At 40.3% G+C, this 20920-nt stretch overlaps 2 protein-coding genes across 3 annotated transcripts in view; one reads left to right on the top strand and one right to left on the bottom strand.

The window, feature by feature from the left end:
• The first annotated feature begins 323 nt into the window (after positions 1-323).
• Positions 324-20183, top strand: kcnn4 (potassium intermediate/small conductance calcium-activated channel, subfamily N, member 4). Its single transcript, XM_051405582.1, has 9 exons — positions 324-974; positions 6629-6724; positions 7866-8302; positions 10687-10822; positions 13387-13497; positions 15819-15940; positions 17028-17097; positions 17785-17951; positions 18060-20183. The coding sequence occupies exons 1-9, from the start codon at positions 570-572 to the stop codon at positions 18061-18063; spliced, it is 1548 nt and encodes a 515-aa protein (XP_051261542.1). The 5' UTR covers positions 324-569; the 3' UTR covers positions 18064-20183.
• Positions 19523-20920, bottom strand: part of si:dkey-79d12.4 (zinc finger protein 62 homolog) — a 6478-nt gene continuing 5080 nt past the window's right edge. For both annotated transcript variants that reach the window (XM_051405571.1, XM_051405570.1), the window contains one exon: positions 19523-20920. This exon is cut by the window's right edge and continues 1420 nt beyond it. In XM_051405571.1, coding sequence (XP_051261531.1) covers positions 20342-20920 — 579 coding nt within the window. In that variant the 3' untranslated portion in view covers positions 19523-20341.

Genomic DNA, 20920 nt, shown 5'->3' with positions numbered 1-20920 from the left:
ACTAATGTTTGGAATAGACTCCGAGGTTGAAGGCACTCAGCCACAAGATGTCACCCTGTAGCTGCTGTTAGCAAAAATTAAGTAAAAACATGTAAACTGAGATTCCTATTTTTATAGATTGCCTTACTTTTGTTCATAAAATAAAATAAAAGGCAAGCAAGTGGCTTGTTCCTTGGTAATTAAACAATAAAATATAAAACAGTGGAAAAATGTATATAAAAAACAAACCCAAACCAAAACAAAACAAAAAAACCTATTTCTTTTCACGTTTCACACACACACACACACACACACACACACACACACACACACACACACGCACGCACACACACACACAAAGAATTTATTTGTGGCTGACTGACGCACACTCTTAAAATAATGACCCATGCAAATAGGGAGTACATAGCCATACTGCCGTGGGCAAGCAGCATCAGTGCGCGTAACCAAGCCGCGCCGGTTGGTAGGAGTGTTAAGGTGAGGGTGTGCTGGAGGCAAAGTTTTGTTCAACCCGCTACTTCGATGAGCGACAAACGAGAGAAGGGCCTGGTAGACAGTGCGCCCATCGGAATATGCCTTCCCCAACTCGGGAGGAAAGCAAAGGGGAGAGCGGACAGGCAGAGGACGGAGCAGCGGACAGCGACGACAGGGAGAGAGGGACAGCCGCTCGTCTCGTGTGCGCTCTGGAGATGGAGATGACAAACTGCAGCCTGCGCGGCAACTCCAAAGTGGACTGTGTGACTTGTGATGGTCTGATCAATCGAAACGGCGGGGACTCGGCAGAAGTGTCCGTGCCGCTGTCACTTCCCGGGAAGCGGACAGCTCCTATGGAGGGAGACAACCTCTACAGACTGCGAGACAGAAAGTTTTTATTGGAGGATAAAAAGCGCCTGTGCGCGCTGGCTTTGGGCACCGCTGTGCTCGGGATACTGCTCATGATAATCCACGCCGAGTTATGTCCCTTCATCTATACACCGGTAGGTTGAAGAAATTAAACACTTATTTAAAAGTTTATTAGGCTGACTTCAGTGTGTAGGAACTGACCGGATAACCAAATCAAATACTTCGATTGGACTAGTTTGAAATGTGATACTTTGGTTTTGTTGACACTTGGCCTTAAAGCTGTAGTCTTACAGCACGCTCATTATACTGCCCTCTGCTACTAAACTATAATCTCACAAATCAAACCTAAGCTTGAGCTAATGAAATGTTGCACTTTTGCACACATTGCAGAGGGTTTTAACTTAGAACATTCACACTGCAGTACATGCTTTGTAAAGCAGCCAAATGTTTGACATAAAAAATTCACTTTGTGTTTTTAGGCTGGTCCAGACAGGCCCTTGAACTCATCATCAAATTATAAAAATAATCAGCGAAACCATCATAATCTTGTTTCCTGCATCATACAGTGGAAAGCAATGTTAATTATCTGCTGCTGTGCTCCTCTTTAACTACTTAAGGAGAAGTTACAGGAGCTCAAAATAGCTTTTCACTCAGACTATAATACAGACAAATTAATGGTATTATATTAAACTATGTATGTACTAAACTAACATATTTCAGTAGTAACATTTATCATAACTGGTGCAGAAAAAAACAGTTACACAACTGGCTCCATTTGTTGTCATAACAACTTCCTTGACAGTCCAAGACCCATGCAGCACAACAGCAGAACCTGCACCTGGGCTTTGAACCTTTCTGACCTCCTGATTAGTTATTCCATTTCCAGACACACTATTTGGTAGCAGAGCCTCATGACATTAACATGCAGATCTCAGTGGATAACAATGCCAGGCCACACAATCAACAAATTATTAACTCCCCCTGACTTCCTACAGCACACGCCAGTTCCACATGTGGAAAAAAGCTCTCATGCATGCCGCAAAACAGCAGACCACCTCTATGCTGTGAAGTCAGTGATTGATTACAGTGTCAAAGAGCCCCGCATTTCTAACTCACATAAGCTACAATCTTTTTAGAAACCTATGGAAATATGGCCTGACCTGCAAAAATAAAAAAAATAAATAATTAAAGGCCTGGTGCATTCAGAGAATTGGACCTGCAGAAACATGGTTGTGAAATTTACGGTGCTTGCTGGCACGGATACGACATTACTATTCCAGTTTACAAATACGAACCAAGAACAGGTGTTGTCTGTCCATTCCTAACAACAGGCATCAACTTCGGTGCCATGGAAATGCTGATGCACTGGAAAAGTGTTCTCTGCAGCAGTTAAAGCAGATTAATTTGGAGAGGCTGCAATGTTGATTTAACAATTCAGTGTATAAAACCATTTTCGGCATTCATCTTTAAACTTCATGTGATTTCCAAGTCGTGAGTGTGAGCTGTGACATCTTCCTCCTCCTGTGGACTGACGTGACTTTTGGTCAAACAGGACTGTCTTAACAAAAGTAGAGCTCTACAGTATTATTGGTTTTCATTTTTTTTTAAAGTTCACTGCAGGATATTTTGGAAAACTTAACTTGCATGCCTATCAAAGTTAACTCCAGTCTACAAATTTATATTTTAAGATTACCTTTTCATGGTTATGCACGAAAAAACAGGGCTATTTACGGAACGTTTTTCCACATTTCACCTCTTCCCCTACAGCGAGATTGCTCACAGTACACAGGCTATCTTTCCACATCATTTAGTGTATAATTAGAGTGTTTGCATGGCCAGTCTAAAAGTCTCTATGTATTGAGTTCGGCTGTGTTAAAGCCAGGAGCATGCACTCTGACCTGGATGCAACCTGTGTCCTCTTTTCTGCAGCTCTTTGACGACTTTCCTGGAATGACTTCACAGACTTCAAAAGGCTAGCATGATTAAGAGAATAGAGTAAAAGAGAAACACAGTGTGATGTGAGGTTTCCTTTACTGGGGAAATCTGAACACTTTTAACACCTCCATCCTTTTGAACATTCATCATTCTGAATCATTCAGCTGGAGATAAGTTAGTTAGCATAAAAGGGGACATTGTTGTCTCGAGGAGGAAAAGAACCCAGTTTTGGGACATCCCTCCATTAAATATGTGATACAACTACTCTTTCAATCAGTAAAGGAGCATCTTATTCTTATTCATTTTCATAACCAGATCTGCCATCATACATAATCACTGCATGCTTGCCATGGCTGTTGTTTTCTGTCTGTATTTATCAGACTGTGTCCATTGTCCTTTTTGTCCTGCTATCTTAAAAGTTTGTGAGTATATATGTTATATGTTGTCATGTTTTAATTGTCTGTGCTGACTGGCAGCTTAACATGTTTTTGTTTTGTATTTATGCTTTCATTGTACATTTCTGACTTGGTACACCACCTTTTTTACCTTATTTGCTTTGTTGTTTTAAAGTAACGGGCCAGGTCCAAGGGCGAATGAAAGTGCAGAAGTATAATGGATGATCATTTTGTTGTGTGTACTTGGAGGTTTAGTGCTAAATGCCACCTCTGTATAAAATGTAAAAGTGCGGTGCTTGGACTTAAGCCACTGCAGATATCTAAAAATTATTCATCAGCAAACAAAAAAATATATTAATATATATATTACTTTTCCTTTTCCTTATCATTTAAAAAAAGATATATTTGTTTCCAACATTTTGTCATAGCAAACACCATCCCATTCACCTCCCCTTAAAATTGAAATGCAGGTGCCACTATATTTTCTGAAATGAGACCGCATGCTGCAATGTGGTTGCAGCTCACCCCCATACTGAAAACTGGCTTACGTATAAAGCCTACCTACAGCTTATATGCAGTAGACAAAACTCACCCACAAACCAGGATGTCGGCTCTACCTGCTCTTGCTCACAACATGTTGCTACTCATCCCCAAAACCAGCATCCTCTGTGTTACCCACATTTGGCCTGAAAGCATTAATGTAAGACACACAGAGGCTGATATACACTTCCACACTACATATGAGTCAACTATGGCCCAAAACAAGGCGAACCTGTGTAAAATCTGTTGCCATCTGCTGGAACTTGGTGGGCGGCTGTGGCTCAGAGGCAGAGCGGGTTGTTCCTTAATCGGAAGGTTGTGGGTTCGATCCCCAGCTCCTGGTGCCACATGTTGAAGTATCCTTGAGCAAGATACTATGCCGTGCATTGGTGTATGAATGTTAGTTTCTGTTCGATGGACTTTGCCATCACTGAGTGAATGTGTGTTAAAGGGTGAATGTCTCATGTAGTGTAAAAGCACTTTGAGTGGTCAGAAGACTAGACTGTACAGATCCATTTACCAACTTAGTCTAAGATATAGGTGAACCTTATCTGGGTTGTTTCGCTGATCAACACATGCACAAAAAGAGAGCAGTAATTATTGGATGGTGCTGCTGTGGTCATTTGTGATAATGAAAACATGTTGACTACTGAGTCATGAACCACTATCCTCATCCAAAAGATAACTATAATATTACTGTAGGGCAGTGGTTCTCTCTATCTGGTAAGAAAGAAAACCAGCAGTGCTAAGGGTGTCACGGACCGGGATGGAGAACTGCAGGGAAGTGACATCCTACTCACATGTGGTCTTTCATGGCTTTTTTAAAAAAATCTCTGACAACTAATCAGCCACACTTGTCCTGTACAGTGTTTAATTGGAACCATCAGTGCCATGATTTCACTCATCAGCATACTTACGCCCAACAAATCCACCAGTGTTGTCTGGTGCAGTGTTTGACTGGCATGAAGGGTCACTCTTTGTTTTACCTGCTGTGATGTTTCCTTCCCTGTGACTGTCCCACTACATCCCTATAATGTTCTTGCAGGATAATATTTGTAAGCCTATCCTTAAGTGTATTACAGGATACCCCTAGTTCCATGAGTGACCTATAGCATGAGAATCTCCAGGAAAGCTAATAAAACCACACATGAATAACAAACTAAATTAGAAAATTAAAGTCAGATGCATGTATTATTTCTTTTGAAGTATTTATTTATTACAGTACATACAAACCAGACCACCTTCTTTTGCATTGGATTCAGTGTTTTATTTTAATTTTTTTTGCTATGCCGTGGGTGGCCTGTCCCGGTGATGGTGGCTTGTTGTATGTCCAAGACGATGATGAGAAACAAGGTTAAGGTTAACCCAAATTAGTTTCACCGGGCCTGAAATGAGTGTTTCCAACAGGAAAACGTTACAAAAACAATTTTTAAAACTCGGCAAGAAACATGTTGTTGAACTCTCCTTATGGAATGTGGTGAAATGTTGAACTTTTGTGGGGTCTTCTAATTAGCCCTGGATGAAATACAGACATGATGTGGATGCTACTGTGGAAACTGGCGTACCCTGCCAACGGACGTCACATCGTACCACCTACACACTAAAGTTTCCTCAAGTTTGAAAGTTTGTAATTATCTTTTTAACTGTAAACCACAATAAACTGCACTTCCCGTTAAAAAACTTCCATTGACGTTGCATTAGTCGCACGGAGATGCATGAATGAAGGGTATCATTAACCTGCTGACATCCAGGTGATATGACAGAGGCCTATGCTTAGTTTTCATTTTCAGTTTGTGAAAACAATCAGACAATCGTGTGTATCGGTGTCCAGCTGTCAGTTCCCTAGAATGGAAAGTATTTAATTACAAGCACTCTCGCTACTGTAATTGAGTGGCTTTTTAAGTACTTTATTTGGAGTACATTACAGAATCACTAATTCCACTTTCATTAGGTCCAAGAACTGTAAATTTCTAATGAAGCTCCTTTTGGAAAGGCAGGAATTACATAGCCTACAGTTACGCTGTTGTAACACAATCAGCAGGATATTGCATTTAAATGACTTCTAAATAATCTTTTATGGAAAGGAAATCTCTAACAAACCCTTGAGTATAAAGAGAAAATGGTTAACACTCTTTTGAAAGGGAGATTCATTTTTATTCATTGTGGAAAAGACAATACAGGAGTAGTTCATTCTTCTTACTGAAAAGTGCATTTTTTATAGATGTATCCTGACCTAGATGTGTACCATTTGATCCTCCATAAGAGTACAATCAGGGTTCAAACTATAAGGTAGCCAGATGGAGCTGGACTCCTCTTAATAAGACACAAGCTCCCCTAAAAACATGATTTGATTTGTGAGTCTCTAAACTACTGACAAAGTGCTATTTTTGCCATACATTTCTATTGTTTAATATCCCTTTATCATCATGGATTATGCATAAACTTGGGCTACTATTGATGTATGATTTGTGCAGGGTGATTCATCACTAAATCACTTTAATAAAGATACTGCTATTCTGGCCATCACCACTGAAGCATGGCAGCACAATATCATTAACTTCAGATCAGAAAATATACATAAAATGAACTTTCCTTTTCATTATTTCTCTGTTTTGTAGTCAGCATACTGTCATACTGTGCAAAACGATCATTTGGGAAGAATAATGAATCATTTTTGTTTAATAAGTTATAAACAGTTAATTGATGTTAATTGAGCATTTCAGCTTTAGTTGAATATTCTTGTACTCTTTCCACTCCTGTTATTGCCACTGTGGACATGGAAACTGTTCTATTCAGGAGCTATTTAAAAAAAGAAAAACATGATAATGGAGAACATTAATGGAAAGAAATCAACTCTCAGCTGCTGCAGAAAGCCTTCCTTTTATGCCTTATCTCCCTTTTCTCTCTTTCCTTCCCAGGGCTCAAACATTGCCTTAATCATCAACTGTTCCATCAGCCTGTCCACTGGGTGTCTCCTGGTCTTCATTATAGCTTTCCATTATAAGGACATCAGGGTGAGTTTGACTTTTCCCCTTTGTTTCCAACAGTTCGGACGCCCTTATTGTGATGTGCCGAGCGAGAGCCTGTCTGTGTGCATGCATAGGTGCATTGCTGATCTTCAGGACTTTTTTATACCAGTTATGTTTGTTCCAAATTAGCGTGGTTAGAATGATATTTTGTTAGAGATACTTGGGGGCAATTGTTTTGAAAAGGAGCTCTCGGTCCACTGATGGTAGCCTCAACACTGATAATCTGTGTTATATTTGCTGTATGCATAAAAAAAACCCTGGACGAAAACCTTAGCCCACACAGGAATACACAATGTTGCAGCTGCGATATTTTTCCAATCCACATGGCTCGCTGCCGTTGTGTGTGAATTCAATATACATGAAGCAATTTGGTTGAAATTAAACAGAGTAAACACTCTTTCATTTGCCTTCATGCAAACTCACAGCATGCGTATTCAATAAAGCGCCCGTACTAACAAGTGTAGAAAGCACCGTGCACAGTATACTGTAGTATACTGACCCACTTTTCATGACTCAAGGTATCTTTTACTCTTTATCTGTCAGACTGGTGGGATCATGCTGTCACCTACAGAGTTTTTAGTTTGGTTGCAAGTCATGTGTGTCTGATACAAGTGGGGTGCATGCAAGTGCAAAGAGGAGATAAGGGAGGGTAGTTTTAGGGTGGAGACCAACACACAAGCAGTGTTCAGTGATGTCTAATGTAGCTTTAATTTTTTGCTGTCAGAGGAGACCAACTAAATCAAGCAAAAAACATCAAGATAGCTATTGAGAGGATTAACACATTCTCACTTACTTATATGTTCAATGTTTTTTTAAGGAAAACAGTTGTATCATAAGGTAGTACATATATATACAGTATATATATATATATATATATATATTATTTGATCACACACCATGCTTGTAGGCCCACCCCTTAAAATCTGATTTACAATGAGCACAGAGAAACTTTCTACTTTCGGCAGATGAATGTGAAAACATCCTTCTAGTGTCAAACTGTGCATACATTCAGTGAAGTGAAGTCCAAACATCCAACTGCATTTTCACTGTTTCCATCTTCATCAGCACTTTTATCATGTTTTTCTTACCTCACGCTCCATCTTAACTGTCCTCCTTCTTCTTTCAGCTCTTCATCATTGACCACAACCAGGTGGACTGGCGTATTGCCATGACCAGCCACAGGGTTCTTGTGATCACTCTGGAGCTCTTAGTCTGTGTCATCCATCCTGTTGGCACATACTGGGATGTGGGCCTCCATGTCAACTCCTCTTCCTCGGCTCCGCTCTGTGTTTCCGACCACCACGGCGAGGCCCTGATGGACATGGAACTGCTGTTGTCAGTGCTGATGTTCCTCCGCTTGTACTTGGTGCACAGAACCATCCTGCTGCACAGCAAAGTGCTGCTGAGCGCCTCCTACAGGAGCATTGGCTCGCTCAACAACATCAACTTCACCTTCCGCTTTGTTCTCAAGGTACTGATGAACAAATACCCGGGGCGCACGCTGCTGGTCTTCATCCTCTTCTTCTGGCTCACCGCATCCTGGATGCTCACTTTGTGTGAGAGGTAGGGAAGATAACTGCATGTGTGTGTAATCCTTACAAAAAGACTTAGTTATAGGTAAACCACTAGCAAAAAACTGACATGATGTATGTTCTCTATGCATACTAAACATTACAATCAGTACATAATATATTCACAAAAAAGAGACACATTAGCTCTTGCACCAGCTGGAGATTGACTGTGCATATAATGAGAGACATCCATCAAAAATAGGAATGGTTTTAAATGGGAAAGCATCAATGAAAAATCTACGCTGAAACAACAGGTATTCATAGTATTGATACAATTTGCAGCAGTTAGGTAAAAATTAATTGACGCCGCTCTCACTTCTGTACACTAATTATGAAGCTACAGCCAGGAGATGATTAACTTAGCTTAGCACAAAGACTGGATTCAGGCAAACAGTAAGCTTGACTCTGTACAAAGTTATGGTAAGGTAAAAAATGTCACATTGTGGTGTTACGGGAGGATATGTGCCAGACAGTTTCCTGGCCAGGAGCAGTGACTTCCTGGAGGTGCTGGTAAGCAGAATTGTTTTAACCTTTCGACAGAGTCAGGCTAGCTGTTTCCCCCTATTTCCAGTCTTTGTGCTAAGCTAAGCTATCCATCGCCTGGCTGCAACTTCATAGTAAGCATCTTCCGAGAGAGGAGTATCAGTCTTCTCATCCAACTCTAGGCAAGAAAGCAAATAAGTGTTTTTCCTTATATATTCCTTTATTCAGTACAAATTTCCCAACTTACAGCATGGGTATATTTTTGCTCTGGAACTGTGAGCTGAACAATGAAATAAACTGAATATGTGTGTAAAAACTTAACTTAAAATTTCACCATCCTACATAATCTTTGCTCTGAATAGTTTTATGAGAGCGCTGTCCACGCTCAACAAATATTGACTGGACTCAACACATAGACAAAGTAGCAGCAAGAATTGCTTTCTGCAATAGTCATTATGGTTTTATTAGATTCAAAATTAACATTCTCTATTTCCTTTATGAAAGTGAAGATTAACTACAATCAGATATCATGGATGGAGCAAACAAGAGACTGCCCCTCTTTCACTGGATGACTTTGACAGAATTTCAGTTATGAGGCTTTTGTGCAAAAATAGTCAGTAGTCTTTGAAATGATCTGACAGACTATACAAGAATGTTTTTGATTGGTTCTTCATACAGTCAGTACTCTTACAATAAATGACGACCATACCTGCACTAATGAATAATCACTGTAAAATTCTGTTTTTTATTCTCCTTCATGGAAGCCTAAACACACACACACATGCTACAGCTCTGTCCGTTACTATCTTCCCCCAAACCTCCACTCCCCGTCACACACACATGCACCTTAAAAAACCCCAACATGCTTGGTAGTTTAACATTCCTCCTCAAACCTTGATGGTCAATTTCACTTTCCTGTTCAGAATGGATTTCTAATAATGGATTTGATCATCATGATATTCTATTTTGTTACTCTAACAAATTGCTCTTTAACGCGAGCCAACTAAACGTCAGCCTTATCCACTGCAGCCTGTTTGGCTGTTTAAACAGTGTGAGGTCATTTGTTCATTTGAACCCTAATGGGAGGTTTTTGTCTTCAGTTTCACGTCTCAGTCTTGTGTGTTTTGATTTGTCAAAGGTAATAAAAGAGTTTATGATTGATGGCTGATAAGACCACCAACCTTTTCAACATTGAACTGTTACACCAGCCATTTTCTATATAAGCTGATCACAAGACAGATGAGCACTCACACCCTGTATGGCCTCTTTGTGTGGTTTCTGCCAAGTGTACTGGACTCATAATGTTTTACAGGTTTACATTAGTACCCACTTCCTTTCTGCCTAAGTACTGTAAGCATCAGTGCTGATAACACAGTTTGATTAACAAACAACACCTTTATCAAACACAGAAGACTCATTGTCTTGGGTGCTTGTTATTGCTGTATTTAAGACATAAAGTTATCAAGTCCATTGAGTTATGACAGATTCACAGACCAGTGGGTTGGGATTGGGCATATGGTTATTAAGAAAGGAATATATAACTGTAATCATAAGAAGGTCCCTGTAAGAACAGTGTAATTTGGGACAAATTATAGGGGAATGGATTGTTGTGAACAGCATTGAATCAATCTATACAGTCAGGAATCAGTTCTAAAATGTCACTGGCATCCAATTAAAATGATAATGTTTAAGTAGAACATGGTTATGTATTCATACAGAATTTGAAAATAGTTTCATGTTTAGATTTAAGTTGGTTGGGGTTATATAAAAGTGGATTATGGTTTTGTTTATGTCAAGAATGTGGCCTTCTGCCCATAACTACAGTATCCATACGAATGAATTTAACAAATTTTGTTACAACACAGTCTCTGTCCTGCTTTCTTTCCCCTGCAGGAAGACCCAAGAATCGACAGGCCACATGGACACGGCTCTGTGGCTCATAGCCATCACCTTCCTCACAGTGGGCTATGGTGATGTGTCGCCCAACACCAGCTGTGGCAAGGCAGTGTGTCTCTTCACTGGAGTCATGGTAACTAGGTTAGGTTGCTTGTTGACAAATGTAATGTATGTAAGAAAATGTTATATTCATTATGATATAAAAAGGTTTTGTGCAAGTGCTAAAGAAATAGCATGCAACTGCGTGCATATTTAAGTATAAAACACACAATACTTGTTGAGGCATTCCTTTTATTTCATTTCAAGTGGTTGTTTTGGCATCTTTGGCCTCTTGTTTGAAAATTTCTTAGCCGTAGTGGTGTGAACGCAAAAATACATATAATGCTCAGTTTGATAACCACAAAAGAGCACATCTTATCTTTGTTTCACTTCTGTATTTGTTCACAACCAAACCACCTGGCATTTCTCTGTGTGGACTACCAGCTTGACAAGGCACTAAAACAAGATGTTCTTTGCTGTTCTTTTCATTTTCATTTTCATTTTGTTTTTCTGTGTCAGTACAGGTCCATTTTCACACACCTTCACTTTTCATGAGTTCTGCTTTATTCTGTTCTGCTCCTTTCATTTGTCTTCTACTCTATTCCATCCTCATGCTGGTCTCTATATTCAGTTCTATTCTGTTCTGAGTTGTTTTATTTTATTTCCCTATGTTCTGCACCATATTGTTCTGCTCTTTTCTGCTCCATATCATCCTCTCTGGTTTGATTCATTCCCTTCTGTTTCTGTTCTCTTCTGTTCCATTGCAGCAACTCTTCCCCCCATTTTTTCCTATTTAATTTTCCCATTTCATATTGGGTCAGTTCACTTTGGCTCACTTTTCTCCTGCAGTTTTTGTGTTCTAACCAATTCTGCACTATTCCACTTGTTATCTTGGACCCCTTTTACCCAGCTGCACACCCGAGATGTGCTGACAGACCTGAATGCCTTCATTCCCCTGTGTGTGTGATTTATATCACAGCTTTAATGTAAAGACCTTGGTGGTACCAGGCACTCACGTGATAAGACTGATGGAGGGAAACTGTCAACATGCAGTGGGTGCTGTGCAGTCCACGAAAGAACACTGTATGGAGTGGGATGCTTCTGCTTAAATGAACTCATCCTTCAAAGAAGCCCTGAAGTCTGTCAGTAGTTATAATAGTCAAATTGTTTGATTACACAGTGCAGTTTTTTTTCTATAACAGCAAGACAATATTGTGGTTTTAATGATTACGCAAAGCAGTGGCAAGGTTAGGACTGACAAAAAGGTGGAAGGGAGGGTCGGAGATAGAGATGGCGGGGTAAAAGGAATGGGGAAATGGTATTTGAGATAAAACACAAAGAGTTACAGTAAAGTAAGATAAACAATAAGTCACCGAGAGCGAGGAGTGGCAGTGTGTTTAAATAGGCAACAGACTTTGGTTGGCTGCCTCACGTCTGCTGTGTTAAATTCTGGTACAAGCAGATAAGTGTCACCGCTGTGGTTCTGGACGTGGGCAAGAGTCCGGTTTAGACACCTCTGTGACAGAGTAAAAAACAATCTTTTCCCTCTCTCATTCTCCATCTGCCTTGTTTTTATAAGCTTCCCCCCCTTTTAAGGGAAAACTTTCCACCATATCCATTTTTAGGTGGTTTATTGCCTTTGGCACCACTACAACAGGAGGGTGTGCCAACCTGTGCCAGTGATTTGGAAAAAAATAATTTCCTTCTCCCATCAGGGCAGTTCTAGGAGCCAGTCACTGGGGCTCTCACACCTGTAATATGGCTGAAAGCCTCTATGGTCAGCACTTCTGCTTAACTCCAGCCATAACTCAATTTGCAGCTGTGTTCAGGGGTTGACAACACTGTTTGCATCCCATCACTGTGTGTGGATGGATCCAAGGAAAGAGTTTGTACCTCCCAGGGTTCACAGACGGTGTAATGATAGATATTTTGTGGCTGTTGGAGTGATGTACAAATTGAAAACTCTGCTTTGTGCTTTCTTATGCTTGATCTCTCTTTCTTTCTCTCTGTTTCTAATGCAAGCTGAAAAGAGGAAAACAGGTAAAGACTGGTTATGTTTCATTATCCTTGGTGGACGTGATATCAGTGCAGTGTTTATTGTCTGTGTTTCGTATGACATGTCTTTTTGTGTGACTATGTGGATGTGATTTTCTCTGCAGCCCAAATCTGAATCTTCACCATCATCCTGTAGTTCCCTGTCCAGCAATAGCACAAAGCTATTCTCAGAGGAAAGCAGCACTATAGCAGTGCCACAGAGGCCTAGCCATTGAACTCTCTGTGTAAATATAACTTTGATTTATTGGACAAAACCATATGAGGTATGAGGATCAACATTCAGTTTTCTGAATAAGTGCCTTCCCTTGGGGGGAATGGTGGAGCAAAATATACAAGACCAACTGTTGAGGATTTAGACAAATTCAGGCTTAAAATCAGACTGTTAAAGTTAACATCAGTTTCTCTTGAGTTCTGCCTTGTTGATGTCACTTCAGTATTTAGGATCAGTCTCCAACGCTTACATGATTATTGAGAAATTGTCGAGAACACAGAAGGCAGATGGTGAATATATTAGTAACCATGCCAACATCTGTGTGTGTGTGTGTGTGTGTGTGTGTGTGTGTGTGTGTGTGTGTGTGTGTGTGTGTGTGTGTTGGGTTTTAGGGTGTAGCCTGCACTGCCATGCTGGTGGCAGTCGTTACCAAGACGCTGGCTTTGAACAAAGGGGAGAAGCATGTGCACTTCTTCATGCTGGACATCCAGATCTCTAAAAGGGTAAGACCAAAATAAGTTATTAAGCAAAAGTATATCATAATGTTATAGTTTACATTATGAAAACACTGTAATGTGTCTATAAGTTCGACAGTTTTCTTCATCAGATACGACTTTTGGATGAACATGCATAACCATTTCCGCTTGCGATTTCTTATCCTTTGCATCACTATGACAGGCTTCATCTGATAGGTGTTACTTCAAAGATCATATACTTTTGCATGTTTTGGCCCATTTACTACAAATCATGGGTACTTTATGTTACTGCTAACTCTGTTTCAAAATGCGCTGCAATGTTTTAGTTTTCTTTTAATGTACCTTCCCTCTAATTTCTGTATGAAAATCGGCTTGCAGGAACTTGAAACCTGTTCAAGTTTGGTAATCCATCACAATGAAGACCAAGTCTGTGTTTATTGTTGTCAAAGTCACTGGAACATTGTGTGGTACTGCAGCTGTAAGTGCAGAATGATTTGAAAAGTCTGCACGGCATTGCCAGACAACAATAACATAACTCAATAAAAAAAATAAAACACTTTGGTATGCTTGGAAAATGCTCATCAGTTATGTAAAATATGTTATTTATATGGAATGGGCCAAAACGTGTAAAATTCTGGTTGTTTAAAAGAAAAACACCATAAAGCAACACTTTCCTGCAGAGGATTTAAAGGAAATAGAGTCTTTACACGTGAACAGCTCAATATAGGTCAGATCATTGACGCTTAACTTTGAAAGTCACCGTAGAAGTGGTGTCATGTGACAAAATGTCACATCAAAGGCCCTCCTGTACCAACCTTGACAAAGACATACATCTACATTTAAATGTCCAATATAGCAGTTGTAACAAATGGGCAATATAAGTGCTATTTTTACATTTGAGGTTTCTCTAATGGGCTCTTATTTTTGTATGTTTGTGATAATATGTATCTAATAATGAAATAAACTTCCTTGTTTACAGTAAACAGTAAACCTTTCATCAAAAGTTACTCCAGTGTAGCAAGACAAATAAGAGAGATGATAAAGCGGACGGAGCCGTCAGGATGGAAGCGTCACTATTTTCTGTGTCGCATGCATATTTTGGTTTTTGAGTCTAATTTTAATTCTTTTTTTCCTTAAATAAGAGACACCAGAGGATGGGATAGTGTGGGAAAAGAGGAGGGAGATGAGGTCTGCCTACCTCTTTATAGCATTTTCAAGGCATCAAACAGAGGAAATCATCTGATTTCTGTCAGGAAAGAAACTTGTGTCAGTTCAGGACGGTGCAGCGACCGGCAGGAAACTGGTTGAGCTTACGTGTGTGTTTGTGAGTGTGTGTGGAAGTGGCTTGCAGAGGGCTTACTCTGTTTGTAGACTTGGATAGGATTCAAGTGTTTGCTTATTGATGGGAAAACGTGCTTGATGAATAAAAGCTCACTAGGAACGTTGTCGTAAAGCCAATAAAGTGCCTTAGGAATGTACATACGTGTTATTGGCCAGATACGTATATCTGTAGGCCATACATACAAGAAATCTGACTCCGGTTTTACGCTGCTCTCAATGTATATACATAGAAATAGGCAAACATACAGCAAAAAACAAAAACAAGGTCAAATATGTAATATGACTGACATAGCTCCTACAATCTTAGTTTCAGTTTGTTCTCTGTATGCACTCTGAAGCAGTGCCTGACTGCAGTAGGTGCACCGCTTTGGAGGATACAACCATTTCCTTTCTCCCGGTGGCTGCATCCTGTCACTAGGTGCATCTTTATGCCTTGCTTGTGGTTGTTCTGGTGCGTGTGTGTGTGTCTGTTTTTGTGCTTGCATTCTTCCGAGCTATCTGGTGCAGTCCAGATTTACACTGATGGGAACAAGGGAAGACATCTGGATGCAAACACTGACAGCATCTATTAATAACCCTCACAACAGGGCCTGAGTGACATCATCACGGGGCAGTTACAGTGATTTGTGCAGGAAGACAAACAGACGTGAATAGAATCAAAGAGAAAAGTGCAAAAAGGTGATGTCTAAACATCAGTTATAGGCTGTATGTCAATTCTTGTATACGAGCATCTCTGTGGAAATAAGTTGTGTTTTATTTGAAATCTCTAATCTGAAAAATAGTTGAACAGGAAACACTATCTGGTTTCAATCAGCTGGTTTAAATGAAAGTTTTTACTTGCTGTACCAAAATGATTGACATAAACAATTTGATAAGCGCTATGTGTTTTTGTCAGTCCGGCTTGCATGTTTGATTGACTTTATCTTGATGGTCTTATGGTCCATGTTTCTGCTCCTGGAACCTCCATGTTTGATCAGTCAGTTTTGACGTTTCTGTTCTTTCACCAGATCCGCCACGCCGCTGCTAATGTGCTAAGGGAATGCTGGCTTCTGCACCGCACAAACTTGACAAAGGGCAACCGTGGTGAGCACCGGAGACACCAGAGATGCCTTCTGGAAGCCATCAGAGTGTGAGTTACTGAACAGCAAAATTATACCTTCAGGCAGGATGTGTGTGTGTCTGGGTCAGGGATGTAAGTGGGTGGTGGTTTGTGTGCATTACATGTGTATTTTATGGGTCATTAACTTCGTGTCAACATGCTCAACCACAGAGTCACAGTTTTTAATGGCTAATTTAGATTACTAATTAGACTTGTTTGCATTTTTTATGTGGGCAGGGCATGCGTGAACAAGGGTCCACCCCTTTATTACACAGAATTCAAGGCAAGGTTCTGAGACATGCTGGCAAATGACCTTTTCCCTTTTTTTTTTAACAGTATAATTTGACAGTAACACACAACATATTGTACATCTTATTCTAAGACACTTATCAAGAAAAAGAAGGTGGAAACCAGTACCATTTGAGTTGCGTCTTCTTGTTATTGACTGGACTGCACAAGACAGGAAGTCCAGAAGTGTGATTGTATGGTTCATTATCCTGACAACAGGGTTATGTGTGTGAGTGTTTGTAGCCTGGGTGGAAGGGTTGTACTTCCTGCTTTACACCAGGCAGAGCCACTAAAAATAAATATTCTGTGGAAAGTACGAGCAGGAGGGACCTCCACACCTTGGGATTAGGAACAGTATAAAGTAATGAGACCATCACTCTTCAGAGTTGCATGATTGCAATATTGGTTTCCATATGGGTTTTCACTAAATGTTGGCCTTTTCCACCTTTATATGTCAAAACCTTCGAGCAATGTTTTATAGGTATTTAACAAACACAGCAGGATTCCTGCATGTTGAGTAGTGGAATACTCCATTGTCAGCATATTCCTCCACGAATCAGGGGGTTTTGTCTTGTGCCAGAACTGTTCTGTTTGTCCAAAAATAGGACGCTCTGTCCGTAGATAGGCACTTCAAAACTCTTATTGGAGCGTTTAAACCTTGAATTCTACACATAGTAACATTATATTACTTTATTTAAATAAAATCAATGGACTTTGAACTGTTTCCCTTTCTGTCTCAGTGCAACATTAAAGGTAATTAAAATACGCTTATGTTTGAAATACATCCACATGACTGAGATCTACCAAACCTTTGTTGTTTTCTGTGCAGATTTCGGCATTTACGCCTCAAACAAAGAAAACTGAGAGATTACGTCAGCGAGATGGTGGACCTTCCAAAGGTAAACGACAGCTGTCACTGGAATATTTTGTACATGTTCTACTGGAAAGGCCAACGCCATATAAGATGACAAAGTTCCTCTTAAAAACACTCACTACTTACATAGACTATTATGCAGTATTTTACAGGCTGCTGTTTATCGCTAGGTGTTCAGACACATTAAATGCTTGTTAAAAAATCTCCATAAAATGTCTCAGGATTCATTTGTGTCAGGAATTCATAGGCCCACATAGGTTTTCCATGTGGAATAAACCCAAGGTATAAAGACATTACCCAGTGAGACGCACTAATGTGTAATTTGTGCCTTTTTATTCTCTCTATTGATTTATATGGAAAACAAGCCTAGTTTTTCCAGACTGCAAGTGTTGCCCCTTGGTAAGATGACAAAAGAAAACCATGTCATGGTCACTTTGCAGTCTGTAAGCTGAACATGCTGCTTTACTTGACTCTTGCCCAGTGAGTTGGCTTAAAAACTGTCACACAGGCCCAATATAACAGTGTGTCAATAAGTCGGTAAAAGACATTGCATCTCCAGAGCTTCACTATAAAATCTGCAACATATATTTAAAATGTGTCTGCACAGATTCCAGCAATATGGTCAGGTTTAAGGCTGTAGTTTGACCCCAGTGTTTTCCCCTCGTAAATACTCACACTTTTTTTTCTCCATTTGCATTTCATTTTCATTTAGATGCAGATGATCATGTGTGACCTCAGTGCCAATTGGAATAACTCCTATCGGGAGCTGGAGCAGCGTATCCTCTCCATGGAGCAGAAGCTGGACGAACTGAGTCGCTGCTTTCAACAAACGTCTGAGCTGCTGTCTCAGGTCCTACGTCACCGAAACCCGGAGATCAGGTTAGCAACGCTTACAGCTCCCACCCAAATTGCGCAGATCTGCTTACAACACAGCGCAGCATGTGGTGTCTAAGCACTGTCTGCTATGTTTTTTGTGTTTATTTGCAGGTGACATGGCTACATACACTTCAGAGACAGCTAATCTGTCTTCAGCGTTTTCATCTACGGTATCCACGAAAGTGAGACAGTAAATCCTCTCCACCCAGAGTTGCTCCAGACTCTAAACATGCTGAACCACTTGGAGGACTGGCATACCTACTAAAGATCTCATCTTCTGGCTTTGTGCTGAGTGCACGGCAAAGTGACTCATAGCTGTAAAATTGTACAGATAAAATAAGACTTCCCTTCAGTGTGGGAGAATCACAGTGCATTTTGAGAAATCTGTTGTACTTTCAGCAGTTATATTTGTGAGGGTGCACAAAGGACTGAATTAATCTCAAACAGTGAGTGTGGAGAGCCTTGTAATCCACTGTCAAAGGCTCCAGGGCTAACCAAGGGTAACTTTTGTATTTTTTCAACCTGGACATTATTTTCCCATATTTTTGTGTCAAAGTGACTAATGGGGAGAGGTTTGAATTTGGTCCAGTATTGAGTGAGAGCGCTGCAGCCTGCAGCCGCAAAATGGGCTACAACGTTATTATTACGGGCAATTGCTCACCATCAGAATACATCCATTAAAAGTGCTTGTTTCTGCCAGTGACAGGCTCACATTGTTACTATTAGTGTCTCACCACATGACCCGACAAATTAATCAAACACTTTCTGTACTTTTTGCTTGATCCACTTTGTCTGCGCCTCGTGTGCTCTTCAATTTGTAGTCTTATCCGTATACTCCGGCTTTAATGAATATGGGTGGCCATCAAATTCAAAGGCCTCATCCAAATCAGCTAAATATTCAGCCAAAATCTTTCATATAACTCTAAGCTCCAACACAACAAACTTCCTGGCCGATATTTGCAACGCTCCTGTTACTACTGTTGTCTTCCTGCAATGAGTCAACTCACGGCTCTTGAGATATCAGAAAGACTTCTCCTAGAGCGAGACTTGGTTAGACACACAGCAGATCAGCACACTCGTAACAACTGGGCCTATCAGTAGCAAAGGCAAGCACTTTTAATGGCTGTATTTTAATGGTGAGCAATTTCCCACCAAATTCAAAGGTTCTTGTCCCCATCAGTCCCTTTGACACAAAATTTTGAAAAAAAGGTCAAGGTTGAACAACACTGACGTTACCCTTGAACTTCTATTTGTAAGGTTTCATTGATGGACTCCATCACTGCCTTATTCCTGTGGAATAAGATATATATTTTTCATCTTAATTTTATTTTAAATTTCTTGCAATGTTTTTGTGTTAGCATAATAATAAAAACCTATCGCAAATCCTCTTTTTCATCAGCAGACAGTTGAATGGTTATCAAGGTGATTATTGTTTGCAAACAGGCTTTTTGAATACGATTCCGTTTCTTACAATTCTTCATTGTTCTGCTTTCCTCTAACCCACCAAGTGAATTGTGCATGAAATGTTGTGTTTTGATGAGCAACCGAGAGAAGAAACTAAACTTCAATTCCAGTATTGTGGGAAGAAACCTTTATTTCAAAGCTGAAGTACTTAGGGTTTTAAGGGATGTCAACTTAAACTCATAGATTAATGTCTACATTTAAGGTTGTAAGCATCAGTTTACACCTGTTCTGAGAACAATGAAACTTGAGTGTAAGCTGCCTTGTGGACTCATCTTTCAGCAACCCAACAACTCCATCTAGTGGACAAGAATTAAGTAAACTACATAATATTGAGGACCGTTGACGTTAAAATTTTAAAGATTATATAAGAATGATAAAAAAATTCATATGCTATTTTCAACCTGAATACCAATACCTCTACAGTGCCTCACAGGAACGTAACATTTGAATCAGCTGTAGAGAAAAACAGAAAACAAGAGGACTTATACTCCCTTACAAACCTCACTGTTAAGAATGCACTTTGTGAGAACCATTAACAAAACTGGACTTATTCTTTCTCTGGAGGATAAACTGGAGTTTTGATGTGTTTTAAGATAATCCTATAGTGGAAAAAAAAGTTCCTTGTGGGTTATTTTGTACTTTGAATATGTTGTAAAAATAATTTCTGAACTTGTTCTAACTCTGTTTACTATGTATCATTTGCACATGGTGAAAAAAACATGTTAACAACCATCCAGGACATGCTTGTAATTAAAAGCCATTAAGAATGAACGCATATGTGATTTTGCTTTGATTTTGTCACTTGGTAGTACAAAAATTAAACAAAACAGTGACAATCAGATGACATGTGAAAGATCCCTTTTGATTGAACACCTTGATTCAGTGTGGTGCACAAACCATGGGTAAAACAGAGATATGTTGGTTCTTCGTCATTTCGAGGGCTTCTTCGATTGTTTTGTTTTTGTCCTGTTTTGAAGTTGGTGCCATATGTAAGCCGAAGGCCTAAAAAAGAGTTGTCCGCAGTCACACATAAAGGGCATTCTGCACTTTCTCTTAACTTTACGTTTCCATTTACATCCAGAACGGGCTTTTTTCCGTGACTTGCCCTTCATGTGCTCGGCTAAGAGTTTGGCTCCCGTGAAAGTCTCCCCACAGCTGACGCAGATGTAGCTTACGGTCTCTGCGTGCTGAACACAATGTCGCAGGAGGTGCAGCCGGTGCTTAAAAGCTCGGCCGCACTGGCACTGGTGTGAGCGGTGGCCTCGGTGGAGGTAGCGGTGGCTGATGACGAGGGAGGGCTGCCGCAAGATGGCGCCGCACTGCCTGCAAGGGTAGGGGGCCTTTGAGCGCCAACCTGTGTTCATACGTTTCATCAAAGCCACGTCATGGCTGCCATTTTCAAACATGGCCATAATAGTGGGCGTTGGTGGGGAGACGGTGTTGGTGGGTGCAGTGGCTGGAGTTGTGTCAGTGGCACTGGGGGCAGGGACAAATGAAGATGCAGAAAG

This window comes from Dicentrarchus labrax, unplaced genomic scaffold (assembly GCF_905237075.1).
Source record: "Dicentrarchus labrax unplaced genomic scaffold, dlabrax2021, whole genome shotgun sequence".
Lineage (NCBI taxonomy): Eukaryota > Metazoa > Chordata > Actinopteri > Moronidae > Dicentrarchus > Dicentrarchus labrax.
Note: the sequence above shows the minus strand (reverse complement) of the source record. Positions and strands in the feature narration are given on the sequence as shown.